The 19371-nt window shown below is 38.6% G+C and overlaps 1 protein-coding gene across 7 annotated transcripts in view; it reads right to left on the bottom strand.

Moving 5' to 3' along the window:
- Nucleotides 1-453: 453 nt before the first annotated feature.
- ablim2 (actin binding LIM protein family, member 2) overlaps nucleotides 454-19371 on the bottom strand; it is a 70261-nt gene continuing 51343 nt past the window's right edge. For 2 of the 7 annotated variants that reach the window (XM_084433675.1, XM_084433676.1), the window contains 10 exons: nucleotides 18861-19094; nucleotides 16246-16347; nucleotides 15298-15351; nucleotides 13998-14038; nucleotides 10430-10535; nucleotides 9224-9282; nucleotides 7224-7281; nucleotides 7090-7097; nucleotides 6151-6231; nucleotides 459-3534 (listed from right to left, as the gene is read on the bottom strand). In XM_084433675.1, the coding sequence (XP_084289801.1) occupies nucleotides 3421-3534; nucleotides 6151-6231; nucleotides 7090-7097; nucleotides 7224-7281; nucleotides 9224-9282; nucleotides 10430-10535; nucleotides 13998-14038; nucleotides 15298-15351; nucleotides 16246-16347; nucleotides 18861-19094 (857 nt within the window). In that variant the 3' untranslated portion in view covers nucleotides 459-3420. Of the gene's footprint in view, nucleotides 3535-6150; nucleotides 6232-7089; nucleotides 7098-7215; nucleotides 7282-9223; nucleotides 9283-10429; nucleotides 10536-13997; nucleotides 14039-15297; nucleotides 15352-16245; nucleotides 16348-18860; nucleotides 19095-19371 lie in introns of all 7 variants that reach the window. The other 5 variants (XR_014630070.1, XR_014630073.1, XR_014630071.1 and 2 more) reach the window with 4 other exon arrangements.

Genomic DNA, 19371 nt, shown 5'->3' with positions numbered 1-19371 from the left:
TATCTATATCTATCTGTGGGTCATCAGTCTATCTATCTATCTGTGGGTCGTCAGTCTATCTATCTATCTATCTATCTATCTTTCTATCTATCTATCTGTGGGTCATCAGTCTATCTATCTATCCGTCTATCTGTGGGTCATCATCAGTCTATCTATCTGTGGGTCGTCAGTCTATCTATCTATCTATCTATCTATCTATCTATCTATCTATCTATCTATCTATCTATCTATCTATCTATCTATCTATCTATCTATCTATCTATCTATTTGTGGGTCATCAGTCTATCTATCTATATGTGGGTCATGTCTCCCTATCTGTGGGTAATATGTTTGGTTCAGCAACTTTTTTTTACATTATAGCACTTGAAGTAGATGTTTTATTGAGATGAATCTATCTATCTATCTGGTTCAGCTACTTACTTTCTTTACAAAAAAACAAACAAAAAAACACTTGAGTTGAAGTATAGCTGTTTTTATTGAGATGAATATCAATATTTCTTGCAAAGCAACTCAAAGAAACAGTGAATAAAATGAGTGCATTTACATTTCCCAAACTTTGCAAAGTCAGAATAACATCACAATCACAGTTATACGCAGTAGTTAGTTTGCATATTAGCACAAAACCATGCGCACCCATGGGAAACCATATATGTTGTGTGACCTCATCATAACACAAAGACAACTTCATAAGGTCTCTCAAACTTTCTAGGTATAAAATGTAAATGTGTAATAGTAGCAAAAGTAGTCCAGCAGCTCTCAAAACTGTTGGGTCAGAGTTCTCTTGGGTCACAGTCCTACATCTGCCTTCATCCACACTTCACACACACACAAAGAAAAATACATTTTGAAATAATTTCCAAAAACAAACCATATTAACTTCGTAATTAACTTCAAGACCATATTAATAAACACAAAAAATGAACCAATTCAGATGTTTAAATGACCTCCTTGTTTAGTCTTGATTTGTATTTGTTTTTTTAAGGGTTACAGTGCTGTTAAAGTATAAAGATGATCGAAAACACCCTGATCTGAACTCACCTAGCCTGAACTATTGGACTGCTGTACTGGAGGCTAACACCACTCACACCCACACACGTGCCTGTTTCTACAGCTGTTTAAATAAGACTAACGCATTTGTCCTCCGCAGCTCAACATGGTTCTTCTGGGAAGGCTCCCACCTACGCACTCAGACCAAAACACATTCATGTATTTGAGACAAGCTTTACTGTATTTTCCCAAGCACAACAGATTTTGGCATGACCGGCAAAGGCAAAAATTTACTGCTTGAAAAATGTTGCATTATGACCCTGAAGAAAGAGATTTGGATATGCACACACTTATAGTCGGTTAGAAACCATCATACTTTCACAATCAGCAATAAAGTAAAACAATCTGAGTTTCCCTGCTGATCAGTAAAAAAAAGAAAAAAAAAAGAATCCAAAGATGCCTTGATATTGTACAAGATATAGGCACGTTACACATGGTTATCATTAGTCAAAACTTAGTTTACTGAATGTTGTTTCTCTAACAGTTCCAGATTTCTGACATCTTTAAGTAATATATCCATATAATAAAAGGATAAAACACTTTGCATGTTTCTTTGCAAATTTGAGTAACTGGCATCAGTAAAAGAACCAAGTTAAATTTCATCAGAGTAAAATATCTAGAGCAAACGTGGTACAACTTAAGAATGTGTCAGAAGAAACAAACCAATCTCTCAGTAACTTTCAGATCTCAAATCAAACAACACGTCATGATTACACTCTAAAGTTGAATATGAAGCCATTACGTGATGCTTCCAGTATATGCAGTGCATGCCTACAGGGTGACATGACCAGTGTAATGGACATTTGTATCAATATACAGCACACACACTTACTAACAATCAAACAAAAAATCATATTTGTTTTAAATGAAATGAAGCGCCACTGAACTGCATGCTTTATTAAGTGTTGTATTGTATTAGTTTCGCTAATTGCTACAGAAACTGTTAACTTTGGCATGGCTCCATGCTAAAGTCAATGTTGCAATTATTTGCAAATGGCAAATAAAGTATCGCGCAAACATCTGTATGAAAAAAAATTGCATACAAAAATAAGGGTTTACTCTGCAATGAGCACTTTCATTTTCAAACAACGAGAAAGACCAATGCAATGTCTGGCTGATGCATTTGATAAGATTTATGACGATACGTAATGTGCACGATATATATGGAGAGAGTATGCGAAGTCCCGATATCAGGTTAAATGTCTAAATGTCTTATTGAATAACTGTGTTGTCATAATAATGACATCTGATGAACTGCACATTGACCTGAAAAAGCCAACACAGATACATAATATGACAAAAGCTATGCATTGTTCCAGCTGTCCGCACTCACAGTCATTGAGCAACAGTAAAGATTAATAAACATAACAACTAACACTGTGTCCTAACCAGGCGCAATACGACAAGTTCTCAGTCTGATGTGTGATGAGACGCAACCACAGCCAATGAGAATGTTCCGAGGAACCAATGAGATTTCACAGTGGGCGGGGCTACCAAGCATGATGCAGCGAAAATGGAAACCAATCGATCGACAAAGGGTCCTGTTGCTCTTCACTTATCACGGTAGAGGCTGGAAAGGACAAAAGATGACCTGGAAGAGGGTTTTTTTATTGCGTCGCGTCTGGTTAGGTCACGCGTAAGGGTGCTTTGTTGACTTCTTGCTCTGTATGAGTCTTTGGCCTGGTCATGCTAAAGCCATGGATGAATGAAGCTTCCATAAAGCTGATATCACATGATAGATATTACAGTCCAAGCAGTGGCTGAGTATCATGTCTAAGAGGTAAGAAGAGGAACAGGCAGGAAGAGACTGAGAAAAGAGAGAGAGAAAGACATTGAGCAGAGAAGACGAGTAGACTTGGACAAGACTTAGACGTTGGACAACATTCATTGCAGTCAAAAACAAGGGCACGGGAAGATGGGTAGTATTACATATCATAAAGACTCGCATGTAGAGCTGGTTGGCCATGTTTATCAACGGTATAAAATGTAAAGAAAGTGGCTTATATCAATATTGAGTGCCTTTTCCACTAAGAGAGAATACAACACGGTAATCACAAAGACAGCTGAAGGAGCGAGATCAAAGACAATCAAAGAGAAAACAAAGAGTGTTGGAGAATTCAGTTCTGACTCCAGGCTCTCCGTCATCAGAGTAACATTCAGGCCATGTTGTGTGGCGTCCGCGCACAAAGATAGGTGGCAGACAGCGTTGTGAAAGCGCTCCCTCTTCCTCAGCGTGAGATGGGATGACAGTAGCTATGCAGCAGAATGAAGGTGCATATATGTTTCTCTCACACTCATCCCTCCATGCACACAGGATGGATGAGAAGAGGTTTTCTCTTTATCTTTGCTTTCCTTTAAGCGATTAGGTGTGATTTAAAACAAGCGTGCTTTCTTCTTGAGATCATTTTTCTTCCACAAAGCCAAACGGTCAAACTGTTCAATGGTCATCCCAAACACGTTGTAGAAGTCCTCTGGTGACAGGTGCCTCTGAAATGATAAGAATGACAATAAATGCAATTATTATTATTTTTTTTTTTAAACATTGTTAACTGGACAATTTAAAGAGATAGTTGAGTTTACATTTTGTTAGTTTATACACTCAAGTAGTTCCAAACTTGAATGACCTTCTTTCAGCACTACCTGTTTCAAATACTTTTATGCACTGCCTATTTTTATTATAGGTTTAATAATTTTACAGTTGTAATGTAAAACAAATATATATTTTCTTAAATAATTAAAAATATAATTATAAATAAATTTTACAATATATTACAATATACTGATATTTATATTTAGAATAAATCAATATGCCTATGTACAATAATAATAATTATATAGGCATATTGAGATATGTACTTATATATATATATAAGTCGTCATCATTCATATAACGCTTTTTACAATACAAATTGTTTCAAAGCAGCTTTACAGTGATAACAGGAACTGAATGCAACAAACATTGTTTTGGCTGTACAGCAGCTCTAGAAGAAAGTCATTGTTCAGCTTAAAGGGTTAGTTCACCCAAAAAGGAAATTTAATCATTAGTTAACTCACCCTCATGCCTTTCCAAACCCGTAAGACCTTCATTCATCTTCGGAACACAAATGAAGATCTTTTTGATGAAATCCAAGAGCTTTCTGATCCAGCCATAGGCAGCAACGTCATTGCAACTTTTAAGGCCCAGAAAGGTAGTGAAGACATCGTTAAAATAGTCCATGTAACTACAATAATTGAATGTTATAAAGCGACGAGAATACTTTTTGTGCACAAAAAAAAAAAAAAAAAAAACACTTTATTCAACAATCTCTTCTCCTCCATGTCAGTCTGCTACGACATCATTATTGGCCGACGCTGTTCATGTGAGCACCTCGACGCATACGTGTGATGCTGACGCAGGAACCGGCCAATAATGAGCCGCCATTCTGACGTAGAACCCGGAAGCGCTGCACTGTGTTTACTATGTGGACTATTTTAACTATGTCTTTACTACCTTTCTGGGCCTTGAAAGATGCAATGACTTTGCTGCCTATGGATGGTTCAGAAACCACTCGGATTTCATCAAAAAGATCTTAATTTGTGTTCCGAAGACGGAAAAAGGTCTTGGAACAACATGAGGGTGAATAAATGATGACAGAAAATTCATTTTTTGCTGAACTAACCCTTTATGTAAGTTTTTGATTGATTCATTTCCGTTGCAATAATCATTAGTTCGAAAACTTTGTGTGTGGAACAGACCAAAACTGAAATGGTTATTTATTAAACATTCTGCCTTGACTTTGATTTCCACAGAATAATGTCATTCAAATAATGAAACAATAATGACAGAATTGTCATTTTGGGTGACCTATCACTTTAAAGCATGCAGAATAGCTCTATGTTATAGTCATCCATCTATGAAGGCCTAAAATAACACTGTCAAAAAGCTAATCAAACCTTAATCAGAACAAACCCAAATGACCTTCCCGCCAGGAATCTAAGCACTGTTTATTCTGCTAACAATATCTACATGACGCAAACGTCATTACAGATTAAAGACAGAATGAAAAATACAATATTGACAATAATTACAACCATCTATATCCATGTGTCATCTAAAGCGTTGCACTTGTTAAGGATATTCATTGCCTTTAGCGCAATCAGGATTACGAGCACGACTGGGCAATAAAAGTTGCCAGGCTTTTAAGCCTATGACCTCAATTTGGGTTTAAACCATTCCAGAAAGGATTTGTATAAATTTTTATTCTTTCAAGCCCTGTTTGTATGTGGTACTGTAACACTTGCAGATGTGTGGCTATCTTGCATGCCTCCAAATAGATGCTGAAATCGCCGTCTTTGGAAAGTTTTGGGTGTTGCAAGTGTCTCCCGCTGGGAGACTGACTCCAATCATGCTCAGTTCAAACAGATGTGACAATGGCCTCTCATTTCAGGACAGCATTCATATGATGAAACACACACACACACACACACACACACGTCTTGTTCACTATCTTTGTGAGGCCTCTCCATAGACGTAATGGTTTTTATACTGTACAAAATGTATATTCTATCCCTTACACTAACCCTACCCATCACAGAAAACTTTATGCATTTTTACATTTTCAAAAAAACTAATTCTGTATGATTTATAAGCTTGTTTCCTCACGGTGACACGAGTCGCCATGAGTCAGTGTGCATTCGGGTTGAAGTCCCCACCGTGATAGAAAAACATGGACACACACACACACAAACTCACACACATTTTGAGATATTGCAATTTTAACCACAGTGATTCCAAACTAACAGTTATAGGGGGTGGGGAGGTCAATAAATCAACATCTCTCGTAACTCATGCTGAAGTTAAAGTGAGCCAGACATAATAAACAAAATGACACAATTGCATTTAGGTGTAAATCATTATAAAATCATCGCTTGATGATGACTTTGCACATTGGAACATCCCAATGCCTCCATTTAAAATATAATCACACTAAACACTAAACTCAGTAATATCATCTACAGCATAAGGCTGAGTATTATTCCACAAACAGGCCACATTAGAGAGGAGTACATAGAAGACTGGACGAGAAAGAAAGAAGTCTACATGAAGTTATAATAATATATTACCTCCAGTCTGGTGCGGTCCACATCACGTGGTAGTTTTACTCGGACTCTGTGGGTCACAGCTAGCATGTCATAGGGATAGACCTGCAACACACATGCATGTGAAAAGCACACAATTACACAGATGCACACATACACTACCATTCAAAAGTTTGGGGTCAGTAAAGTAAAGAAATTAACACTCTTATTCAGCAAGGATACATGAAATTGATCAAAAGTGCCAGTAAAGACAGTAAACATTCATGATTTTTTTAAATTTCAATTTCAAATAAATACTGTGCTTTTGAACTGTATATTTATCAAAGCATCCTGAAAAAAAGTATCATGATTTTCAGAAAAATATTAAGCAGCACAACTGTTTTTCAACATTGATAATAATAAGAATTGTTTCTTGAGAATTAAATCAGCATATTAAAATGACTTCTGAAGGATCATGTGACACTGAAGACTGAAGTATTGACTGCTGCAAATTTAGCTCTGCGTTTACTAGAATAAATTGCATTTTAAAATATATTAAAATAGAAAGCAGTTGCAGATTAAATTGCAATTATATTTCAGAATATTACTTTTTACTCAGTATCAGAAATATTTATTGTAGAATAATTTCCTTTAAATCAAGCATTCAAATTTGATTTTGATTTATTAATCCATATGGACCAAAAACATTCAACATTATTAAAATTATATAGGCTGAATTTAACATGATTTAACAATCATCAAAAGCATCTTGCAACCAATAACTTATCACAAAATTCACCACTGCAAGTGAATCTATATTTAATGCTGTCTGAGTTTGTTGCATTTTATTATTTTCATATAACATCAGAAAAGTCATGCAACCTATTTTAGGGTCACCTGTTTTACAAAATGTGAAAGTGATAAACTTTGTGTAATAGCAGCCTTGAAAAGCTACAGCAGTCCGTTAAACACACCAGAACTTACCTTATACTCTGAGGAAAGGATGGAAAACAGGTTGAAAAAAAGAGAAAGGGAAAGACAAATTATAATCATTAATCTTGTGTGGTACAAATGCAACTCATCTATCGTCTATACAAGTTAAATACTCACTCACTCACCTCTCATTCCACTCCAGGATGAGTCATGATCTACATCATCCTCACCAAGATCAGCCGCCTAGTAAGGAGAAATGAGAACATTTGGCATTTATGAAAACTGTATCCAGTGCATGGCAATACCACAACACAAATATCCCTCTTTTATTCAAACAGTAGGTGGCAGTTTTTTCGACGACTGGCACATTAATGCCCCAAAGGATCAACCGATTTCAAAGTCTGGTTTTAAGAAGGTCACAAAAATCTAATTGGAAATGTTTCGCTATGCCTTGACGATTTATTTTTGCTACTATTAAATGAGAGTAACAACAGAGCCCGTCTACGGAGAGCCTGCCCACTCCCTATTAAGTCCTATTGTACTGAATTTTGGTTGTAGTTCCTCAAGAGTTCCACTGGGGGCGATCGCCATGAGTGCAAAATGAATGGGAGTCTATGGGGCTAGACGGCTAAATGTGTCTCTTTCACCCGATTGCCGTTGAGAAATCTCAGATTTGAGTGTAGGTTTTGCAAGTTCAACATGGGTTATAGGTCGAAAGTTGAATGAACGAGTAATTATGTCCTTTCGATTTCTTACAGGTTGAGTTGTTGTTGCTCATAACACGCTAGCATTCTGCTAATGAACGCTGATTGGTCAGTGAAGGACTGATTACGACCAGAGATACCGCTTGATGGCATCATGGCATCCGAAGCGGGACCAGAAACAAACAAAACAAAAACTCGTCTAGCACGTGTATTTACCTGTGTCAGCTGTGTTGTCGATGCCTCCAGAGAAAACAAAGTGCAGAGCGCGAAAGCACCAGAGTGAGTGAAGGATTGCCGTAAAGCAGTATCTCTGGTCGTACAATGTGTATGACGTCATTGACACTTTAAAACATTTTTTTAAGCAAATAAGTGACTCTAAAAAAAATCGAACACCCAGCAATGTGTCATTTCTTTGCATCGCCTTTCGAATACAACATTCAAATTACTAGACAAAAAATTATATCCTGAGAAAAGTGGATTTTGGTTGGTATAGCGCCATAGACCTCCATTCATTCTGCACTCGTCCTGTGAGCGCCCTCATATGGAATCAGAGTGGAACTGCAACCACTTCAGAAGCTGGAAGTGTACTGAGAGTGAAACTTCTCGCCTTATTAGACATTCTCTGGTAACAATATCATGTTTGAACAGAGCGGCTGCTGTAACTGTGAAAGTTTTTCTTTCATTTCCTGAGGTTAAAGGTTAAGGTCTAGTGCAGACAGAGGCTTGAATCCTCAGGGCTGGAGCTTGTATTTGGTTAAATATTGATCTATGACCATCTCTCTGTTTCACATGCTTTAGTGAATGCTTGTGGAAAGTAAGAGGGAAATTTGACACTAAGTCAGATCAGATTAGATAAAAGGAATAGGTAATATTTGTTTTCAAGTAGTGTTTTGTCCTGGGAGTTGGATACAAAGAACAGTTGCGAAATACTGCCACCTAGTGAACAGGAGTAGCTTTCAAACCATTCCCAAAATCTTCACAAAGAAGACACCGGCACTCTGCATGCGAGATAAAAGGTCTGAATTAGATTCTTAATAAACGCGTGTGCCTGGATTTTCTGCTGTGGAAGCACATTTGCTCTTCATTACAGAGGATAATTCATTAAGGGAGCTAGATTTCTAGTTCAAGATCAAAGTAGAACATGGAAAACAGCCAGAGGGTGGGAGCACGACACACTTCTAACTGCACGCAAACACAGACACACCCTCTCAGCATTATGGCTTCCTCAGCTAAATCTCTACACTAACTGATCTGTGACCGTGTGTCCTGATGTGTGCGATTACAACAGCCCTCCGTGTCCCAGCAGCTGGGTTTGACAAATCCAACTAGGATCAAACAACATTCTTCACTGCTGAGAGAGCAAATGACAGCATCTGTGACCACAGCTCACATATATTCCCAAAAATCACGGACAGATGGAGTATTAAAAAGTTTGCGGGGTGCTGTGTTTGTGTGCAGTTATATGGTCTTATAAGGTTTACCTTGTATATGCCGTTCCGCCCATATCCTGGCAGCGAAGCAGACTTATTGTATGGAAAGTCTGTAAAACAGAGTTGGTTGAATGGTTTATATAGATTTATGGCACTTTACTGTAGCATCATGTTCAAGGGGACTGGCAGTTTAAGAAGGAAAAGATGAGACATTGAAAGAAAAATGATTATGACAGCTGAAAGAAATAAAGTCTTGCCTTTAAGTTAAAAGAGGCAATTACACAAAGAACCAGCCTGGAAAAATTATTTTTTTTAAGCATGATTTGATTATACAACTGTTGTCAGATTCACTTAAATTACTATGTTGACAAACAGTTTTGCATATTTTAGTCAAGTCAAGTATATTTGTATAGCGCTTTTCACAATACAGATTGTATCAAAGCAGCTTCACAGTATTAAATTAAAATAATACAACAAGGTTTGTTTCTAGTGGAATTTATTGATTGATCAAATTAAATATCCCCAAAATATCCCCAACTGAGCAAGCCAAAGGCAACAGTGGCAAGGAACCGAAAAACTCCATCAAGTGACCTAATGGAGAAAAAAAAACCCTTGGGAGAACCCAGGCTCAGTCGGGGGCCAGTTCTCCTCTGGCGTTTATGAACTAGAGACAGGATTTAACTGTAAGGTTAAAAATATTATATGAATGCCTGGCTGAAGAGATGCGTCTTTAATCTAGTTTTAAACTGGGAGAGCGAGTCTGAGCAACGAACAGTATCAGGAAGGCTATTCCAGAGTTTTGGAGCTAAATGTGAAAATGCTCTCCCTCCTTTGGTGGATCTGGATATCCAAGGTATGACCAAAAGCCTTGAATTTAGTGATCTTAAAGAGCGCGATGGATTATAGGGCGATAGAAGATCCGTTAAATAGACTGGAGCTAGGCCGTTTAGGGCTTTATAAGTCAGTAGCAATACCTTGTAATTAATACGGGACTTTATAGGTAACCAATGTAGTGATGTTAAAATCGGTGTTATATGATCGTATTTTCTTGATCTAGTAAGAACTCTAGCGGCTGCATTTTGGACTAACTGTAGCTTGTTCTCCAACAACTATTTTAGTTGTTCTCCATTTATGCATTTTCACTATTCCTATTGCCTACATAGAAAATAGCTGGTTATGGATGTTGCCATGCTGGCCGCTGAGTGAATTGACATGACTGGAGTTTGGATTTCATGAAATCATTATTTGGCCACTCACTGGGTTGAGACATATCGGTGGGCAAGCTGTGGGTGGAGGTCCTGGGGTCAAGATCTGGAGACTGTCCATCAATCTCACTCTTCAGGTTCATCCAACTTGTTCTGGTCTATTGAGTCAGAAATACAGATTATACAACCAACTAAAGAATTTAATGAAAAATACAGGATGGAAAACATTTAAGTTTGATTACATTACCAAAACTTTCCTTATAAATCATTATATTTTAATAATATTTTGTCTTGCGTTAAAGGAGAACATTTATTTCGATGTGTTGACCAACATACTAAAACTAGTAAACTACTTGATTATAATTTTAACTGTAGTGTGTTATTCGAAATTACATTTAAAGTTAACATATTTTAAATGTACTAAATTGCAACTTCATCATTGCAAATGTGTATTTACGTATAAGTATATGTTAGTTTACCATAAACACTTGTCAGTTCACTCAGCAGTACACTTTAACCATGTTAATAGAAGTTATCATGAAATTACATATAATATCCTACATAAAGGCACACTATCCAAAAACCACTAGAACAATGTTATATATTTTGTTGATTTGTGTACTTACATTATCCCAAATGTTTCTAAGAATGTTTAAATCCAGAGAAATAAGCAGTTTTAACCAGGAGACGGACATTGTCAGTGCGTGGCCTATAAATTACATCATACCCTCGATTTCCGATTAAATGTAGGATTTTATTCACATATAAACATTGATAAGCTAACATAAACAGACGATCAACCAAACCTGCTTGATGCGCGAGAACGTAATCGGTTAGCTATTGTAACCTCTGTTCTCTCTAGAAGAGGGAACGAGTATTGCGTAAGTTGCTTACGCTACGGGTAAAGTCATCTTTTCTTGAGATATGAAGCCAAAAAATTATCCTTAATTTTTATAATCTTGTCAATGCAGTGCAGCAGCACGCAGACCTAGAGCAGGCTATCTAGCGTGCTCATTGGCTGCCCTGCGGCAACTGCAGCAGCCTACCACTGAGCCTGGCGTGACGTCACGGCCAATGAGGGCGCTTGGCGCCTTCACGCGTCACAGCCCGCAGAAGGGGCGTGGTTTAGAGTATATCAGGAAGGGCTCGGAGGCTGCTCCCCTGGTTTTCGTCGACTGAAGTGAAATGAGCTTGTGGCGTGAGCACGGCGGGTTACGCAATACTCGTTCCCTCTTCTAGAGAGAACAGAGGTTACATTAGGTAACCGATTACATTCTCTTACGAGAGGTTCTCTCGTATTGTGTAAGTTGCTTACGCTACGGGAACCCCCTTGTCAACGCCGTGCGCGCCCAGCATCCACTGTATGAGTCCCAGGGAAAGCCCGGGGAACACGATGAGTGGGAAACAGGCGGCCAACAGAGTGGCTAGCGCATGTACATAAGCACACAGTAGGGAGTGCAGAGCGGCCCAGCCGGTCTGTACTGAACTGACACAACCCTTATAGTGCAGCTCAACCAGGAGAGCTAAATCGAGTAGAAGTAGCCAGCGCACGAAAAATTGTGGGCAGGGCATACACGCGACTTAGACTGATGAAAGTTTAGCCTGCAGGGCGGGAACTTCCAGGTTGTAAAACCTAACAAATGTAGAGGGGGAGGCCCAGCCTGCCGCCATACAAATGTCATGAATAGAAATCCCGCTGGACCGAGCCCACGATGAGGCTATGCCTCTAGTGGAGTGAGCTCTGATGCCCAAAGGGCACTGCAGGTTTTCAGACGCGTACGCAGCCGCAATAGCGTCCACTATCCATCTGGACAGACTGTGTTTCGAGGCGGCGAGACCCTTGGTGCGCCTACCAAACGAAACGAAAAGCTGCTCCGAAACTAAAAACACTCTTTCTCTTCCTTTCGCCGGTGAGTGAGGCACGCAGGGTGCTGAACATCGCTCGTGACCGTCCGCTCTGAAATCCCTTGTGAGCGGCGCAGTTTGCGTGGCTCAAACAAAAGGAGAGAGAGAGCGGGAGAGGGGTCGTAATAGGCGAATAGCCAGAGAGCGTCGTTATGTCTTGTGACGGCGTTTGTTTGCAGGCGTGCATGTATTGTAACAGGCTCGTTTACTGCAATATTGATATTTCCAGTTGCCAGAACTTAGGAGGGGACTGAGAAATGTGTGAGAAATGGAGGTTAGTCCGGCCTCGGCGGGACTAAAACACTTGTTTCCTTTCGCCGGTGAGTGACGCGCGCGAACGGGGCGGGGTAGCTTTCTTATAACGTAAAGAAAAACTAGCCTCGTGACCGTCCGCTTCTGACATCGTTTGTGGGCGGCGCAGTTTGCGCGGCTCGAACAGAGGGAGTGCGAGGAAGCTAGCCCGTAACCGTCCGCTTCTAACATCCCTTGTGAGCGGCGCAGTTTGCGCGGCTCGAACAGAGGGAGAGAGCGCGAGGAAGCTAGCCCCGTGACCATCCGCTCTGACGTCCCTTGTGAACGGCGCAGTTGCGCGGCTCGAACAGAGGGAGAGAGAGCGGGAGTGGTGCGAGGCATTTGAAACAACGCCACGTTGGAAATTTCTCTTTTAGAAGAAGAGAGAGTGTGTGTCGCAGCGGCGAACACACACAGCAGAAAAAGGATATGACGGCGGATAGGATTGCTTCAACGGCGGCGGCTTCTCTCAGAGTCCAGCGATGCGAAGAGCTTCGCTGAAGAGACGAAAATCAGGGGAGCAGCCTCCGAGCCCTTCCTGATATACGCTAAAACACGCCCCTTCTGTGGGCTGTGACGCGTGAGGGCGCCAAGCGCCCTCATTGGGCGTGACGTCACGCCAGGCTCAGTGGTAGGCTGCTGCAGTTGCCGCAGGGCAGCCAATGAGCACGCTAGATAGCCTGCTCTAGGTCTGCGTGCTGCTGCACTGCGTTGACAAGATTATAAAAATTAAGGATAATTTTTTGGCTTCATATCTCGAGAAAAGATGACTTTACCCGTAGCGTAAGCAACTTACGCAATACGAGAGAACCTCTCGTAAGAGAACAAACCTCACTGGTTCTTGAGGAAGCTCAAACGTGCTGCGTAACACGAGAACAAACCTCACTGGTTCTCGCACATCAAGCAAGAATTCTTGAACTTTCGTTTATTATAACTTTACAGTATGTGTGCGTTGATGAATGTTTATATGTAAATAAAAGCCTAAATTAAATCCGTTCAGTGTATAAAGCGATCGTGTCTCTTCAGAAAATTTGGACTAAACCACTTGATTCATATGGATTATTAGATTTACAGTCTCTTTATGAACTTTTTGAAGCGTCAAAGTGGTAGTTGCATAGCTGTCAATGGAGGGACGGAAATAGCTCAGATTTTATTAAAAAGATCTTCATTTGTGTTCCGAAGAGAAAACGAAAGCCTTACGGGTTTGGAACGACATGAAGGTGAGTAAAAAAGACAGATTTTCATTTTTGGGTGAACTAACCCTTTAAAGTATATTATTTCCGTAATAAGTAGTCTTTTTAAAGTATGCTAAGGTGTACTTCCTTTTCACAAGGGTCAGTTGGATTAAATTACCAAAACATCTTGATTCTGAAAGTTTAGAACAGACAAAAACACAGAGATGTTTATGTAAATATATAAATCACCTTTCTGTCTACGTCATCATCTTGCCAGGAGGTTCTGGAAGCTGCATCACAGTAAGAAAGTTTAAATATATCGTAATGGACAGTTTGCACTGTTTGAGAGAGTGATTGACACAAGTTACATCATGCAAGTTACCACAAACACATACAAAAGAAAAAAAATACATTTCACATTTCATCAGATTTCTTCAGTGTAGTTTGATTTTAGACAGGTTTTTAAAAAAATCTCACTATTCACTAGGCGAGAAAGATTTTTTACGGACAAAATCAACAAGCAAGTGAAAACCAAACATAATGGTTTTCAACCAAACACAAAAAGTGTGACAACCAAACACAATCTCAATCAGGGTGAAGGGGCAAGTTCAGAAAAAAGGACAAAAGAAACGAGTCAAGTGATTAATAACTTTACCACCCAATCACAATGAGTTACACCAATGCCTTTGACATTTCACCAAACCAATGAGTTACACAGACACCAAACATTGTCTAGCATCTACAGTACATTACAACACGACAGACAGATGGGAAACTATACTGCAACTGACATATGGATGGATGGACAGAGGCCGGAAAATAAAATAAAGATTATATCTGACTGCTGTTTCCATGTCAGGATTAACCAATACCATAAAAATCGCAAAAAAAAAGGATTTTGTCTATGAAAACATCATATCAAAGGCATTATTTACATAAAATGTAAAGTTTGGGGTCAGTAAAAAAAAAAATGTAACCACTTTGCCATCACATGAATAAAATATACGTTAAAATATATATTCTAATAGAAATCAGTTATTTTGTTTTACAATAATACTGTTTCTACTGTATTTTTTATCTAATAAATGCAGGCTTGGTAAGCAAGAGACTTAAAGAGAGGTAACAAAAAAACATAAAAGATCATACCAACCCCAAATCTTTTGAACGGTAGTATATGTGTAACACCAAATGCACACAAAACAACAATCTGCAAGTAACTTGGCATTAATCAGCAATAATAATTCTTCATGGCTAATTGCTATTCCAAATAAACCCAATAAATATGCATGAAATATGACCCTTTGCATGTGGTCAAGATATTTGCTGATGTACAACCAACAATTAGGTACTGACTGCTTGATAACAAGTACCTTGTCAAATCCAAACCTTTTTCTGGGATTTGTAAAACCTAAGGCCTACTGTTTGGAGCTGAAATGGAAACCAGCAGACAGAAGGAGGGTCAAAGGTTACAGTTTCATGGCAACAGGTACCATGGTGACATGCGCAACAGCATGCAAAGAAACATGATTGTACGGAGACTGGACTGTACCATGCTGTTTGTAGATAGGGGGCTTTCTATAGATATTATCTTTGACTTTAGCCTCTGAGAATGGAAGACAAAGAGAGGAAGAGAGGAAGGGAGTAAGAGAATAAGAAAGAAGATGAATAAAGAAGCATGAGTTATTAGAGCATGGAATCAGGGCAAAAGAAAAGGCAGCAAATGCAGTATATGATGCTGTAAAAGATTCTAGATATTGTAGTTCATTTCATTATCACCATGTGCAGAAATGTTCATGGTCGGCATGCAACGACCAAGCATTTTGCCTTTGACAAAATCCTCGGCTTTGAAAAATGGATTTGAATTATGGATTTTTCTGCATTTTACATTATAAACATTATAAATAACAAAAGTTTCATCTCATTTTCAACTTAGAAGACAGAAATGTCACCTAAAATGAGCTACGCCAAGAGGAAAAGGGGAGATAAATGGTGTAATTGCAATGACATAATGTCTTAATAATTGACACAGCATGTGTATCTCTACAGCTTGTTTAGGTCATCTCAACCTCACGTCTGCTTCTCAACCATTACTTCTAGAAAAAAATCAGTCATTTAATGTAACACATGTGGGACATTTTAAGAGCCGTTTCAGCCTCTGCCAGCATTGGAAACAAGGCGTCATTAGAAAAAATGGGCAGAAAACACATGAAACTGATCATTAGGTTTATTTTAAACACATCCAGGGACGAGCAATGACAGTAAGTTTATTTTATGTACTAAAAATAGGGATTTGCTTGCAATAATGAATTATAAATGTACAAAATTGATGTAAATCATGCAATGATGCACAATAATGGCACTATATGAAAATCAATTATGGAGTCTGCCAGATTTTTTCATAAAATAGAGACATATGTGGTCGAAAAAAGAGAGTTAAACATTGTACAGAAGACAGGACAGAAGAGGATATGAGTAAAGGACAAGATTTAGCACCTACCTGGGACATGGAAATGCCGTGGAGCTGCCACATATGTAGAAGAAGGAGATTTGCCATCAGAGTAGGTGGAGAGACTGGGGGTACTCCGCCCACTTTCACTACCTTGAAAAAGAAAAGGAAAGAGAAGAAGAGTTAACAGGGTTTCCAGAATTATGCTGCATTGAGTTTTAAATGTTCCGATGAACCTCACAATACAGCCAGCTTAAAAAAGACCAGTTCGTCTTTGCATTGGAAATTGTGAAAGTCTGTTTATACTGATAGCATCTGTTCAGCAGAGACTCAAGCTTCATGCTCTGCTTGAACTGAGCAGACAACTCGATATGAATTGAACATAGACCGAAAAATAGACAGTTATTGGCAGGCTGAACCGTGAAGTCTTCATCATCTTTAGGGGAAAAGATTAGGTATTTATAATCATAGTCTATTACCAAACTGAGACTAAAAGAAAAGAGAGAGAATCTCCTATTCAACTATTCACTAAAAAGTTTGATTTAAATCAATGTGAAGTCATTTGCATATTTTGAAAGCAAAAAAATAAATACACCAACATAACTGTCTTTTTCTCCATCTCCTTTTTCTTTTAAATCTCTCTTTCATACACACTTGCAACTGTCCTTCAGACACATGCACACACCATTAAACACACAAAGTGCTGTTAGTAAAAATTCACCCTGTATCAGGGGAAAATCATCCACACATCTGGAGCTGGGGAAGCAGGAAATTGTCATAAAACACACCAAACATACACAAATCACAACACTGGAGCACACTGTGGAGTATGAAGGTCTCGATGCTCCTCATTACTCATTAAAATATGATTTTATTGCGATTGCGATGCCCTTCTTGTGTCATGCAGCATGTATTTCATCACTACCAAATAGTCTGTGAATGATTTCCATATTCATTGTATATATCTTAAGTAGAAACCAAACTCATTGGTGATATGACCAGATTGAGGCAGCTACAGTATGGGTTGGTTTTGCATTTGTAAGGAAGAGCTGATTTTCCTCTTGTGTGGCTCCTTTACCAATAAGAAGTCAATTAGACAGCTAAGTGAATCATAAACAGCGCACTCCAAACACAACCTCAATGTACATTCATGCTGCATTAAAGGGTTGGCCTGGAACTGCACAAGGCCGAAGTTTATGCCACTGTGCCTGGCAAACCAACCCAAAATTACAGCTCATCAATTTACCCCTTTAATCTTCTCCTGCGAACTTTATTCCCGCTCTTCCTACTTCTTGCAGAGAAACCACAAAACCAAAATCTGTAGCCTGATTTAAAGTAAATATAAAGGGTTTTCCTGTTTTCCATCATACTTTCCTCCTCAACACAGACATCTTTTCTTGACGAATATACATAGAATGTATTTACAGAAACTTTTAGGATTTAACATTTTAAATTAAAAAGGATTTAAAACAAAGTGATGATGTAAAATGAAGAAATAGTTCAGATTCTGCATTATTTCCAGGTAAGCAATTAAATAAGCAAATTTGCAGTATGCTCTGATATTGATCTGTTTTGAATTCTGAATTTATTCTGAATTGAAATTCGGTAATGATTCTATAGTATAGTTTGTAATTAAATTATTATAGTCAAGTTAAGTCAAGTCATCTTCATTTATATAGCGCTTTTAACAATGTAGATTGTTCCAAAGCGGCTTTACATTGATAATAGGTATTAAAAATCCAAAATCCAAGCATTTTCACTAGTTGTTTCAGACTTTTGGACTACACTATATATCCACCTGAAAATTACTGCCTGTCTGAGTATGCATGTTAAGTTAAATAACATATATATTCACAAATAACACTTGAAAATGCTGAAAAGAGAGAAATGACAACCACAAAGTAAATGGCAACACTAACACAAACATACAGACAGTCACTTTGAATATCAAACGCATGGGGGAAAATCTCACCTTACCAGACGAAGCACAACATCAACTAACAGTACAACAAATAATTGCATATTAATGGTCACCACCAACGTTCGCATTTTTCTTGTGCATAAAGTTACTGTTTCAGCTCAAATATAATGAATATCCACAGGTTTTCCATGCAAAATGACATACAAACTCTATATAAACACAATACCAGCAAGCAATTGGTCCGAGGACAGAACCTTGCGGTACACCTACAATCTCACATCACTGTAATACACTGGTGATACACAGTGAAAGAGAGACTGATTTTTAGGGTTTACCGTGAGAAGGCAAATTGAGGTGAAGGGCTGTCCTAGGCCTACTTTCAGACTTTGCTTCCTGTTTGAATCCTGTATCAATTCCTGTTCGGGAAAGGTGGATGAAGGATAGGGTAGTAATTTCATGTCTGCAATTTGCTAGTCCATTGTGAATGCAAACCCTAATGAAGCTCTAAGGGTTACAGAGCTTGATCCATTGTTCGTTACTTAGTGTTGCAAGAACTTCATGCACATTGTGACAGTCTTATTTAAGTTTTTTAAACAGCATTTTTTTAGTATTGCACTCGTTCATTCATTTTGTCAAGGGGAAGTTAATCTTTTACCAATAAAATTCAAGTGCACACTTAAGTTCACACAAGTGCAGTCAGTGGGTGGTTTTCTACTAGACACAGTCTAGTGGTTAGCTGTGGTACCTCTTAAGTAAGGGATGTAGTTGTGTTGTTGGAGCAAAGCCAGAGTAGTGGGGTTGAGGGACAGGGCCACACCACCGCTCCCTGCCTGTGGAGTGTTTCTACCACTGCTGCTATACAAAGGCAATGGGGAGGAGCCTCTGGCACTACCATGGGTACTACTCCTCCCCGAGGTTGGTACAGCCAACAAGTTGGAATTTTCTGGTTGGGTGGTGTATTTGACGCTCAGGTATTGCTCTGAGCAAGAGACCCAGCCGGTCAGGGAAGAATGGCAGTAATATGAGAATAGTGAATAGTGAGAATAGAGAATAACTACACTAAAAAACAAATAATTCTTTAATTACTTTGTTCTTGAAATTCTACATTAAATCAGTTTATTGTTGTTTAAAATGTGATTGTAGAATGGAATGCTTTAGTACTGTTCCAAAACTTGGTAGCTTTTTTATGATCACTTTTATGAGGCTGCATTTATTTGATCAAACATATAAATAAAAAAACAGTAATATTAGGAATT

The sequence above is a fragment of the Rutilus rutilus genome (genome assembly GCF_951802725.1).
Source record: "Rutilus rutilus genome assembly, chromosome: 16".
NCBI classification, from domain to species: Eukaryota; Metazoa; Chordata; class Actinopteri; order Cypriniformes; family Leuciscidae; genus Rutilus; species Rutilus rutilus.
The sequence above is the reverse complement of the archived record's forward strand: the minus strand, read 5'-3'. Positions and strand labels throughout refer to the sequence as shown.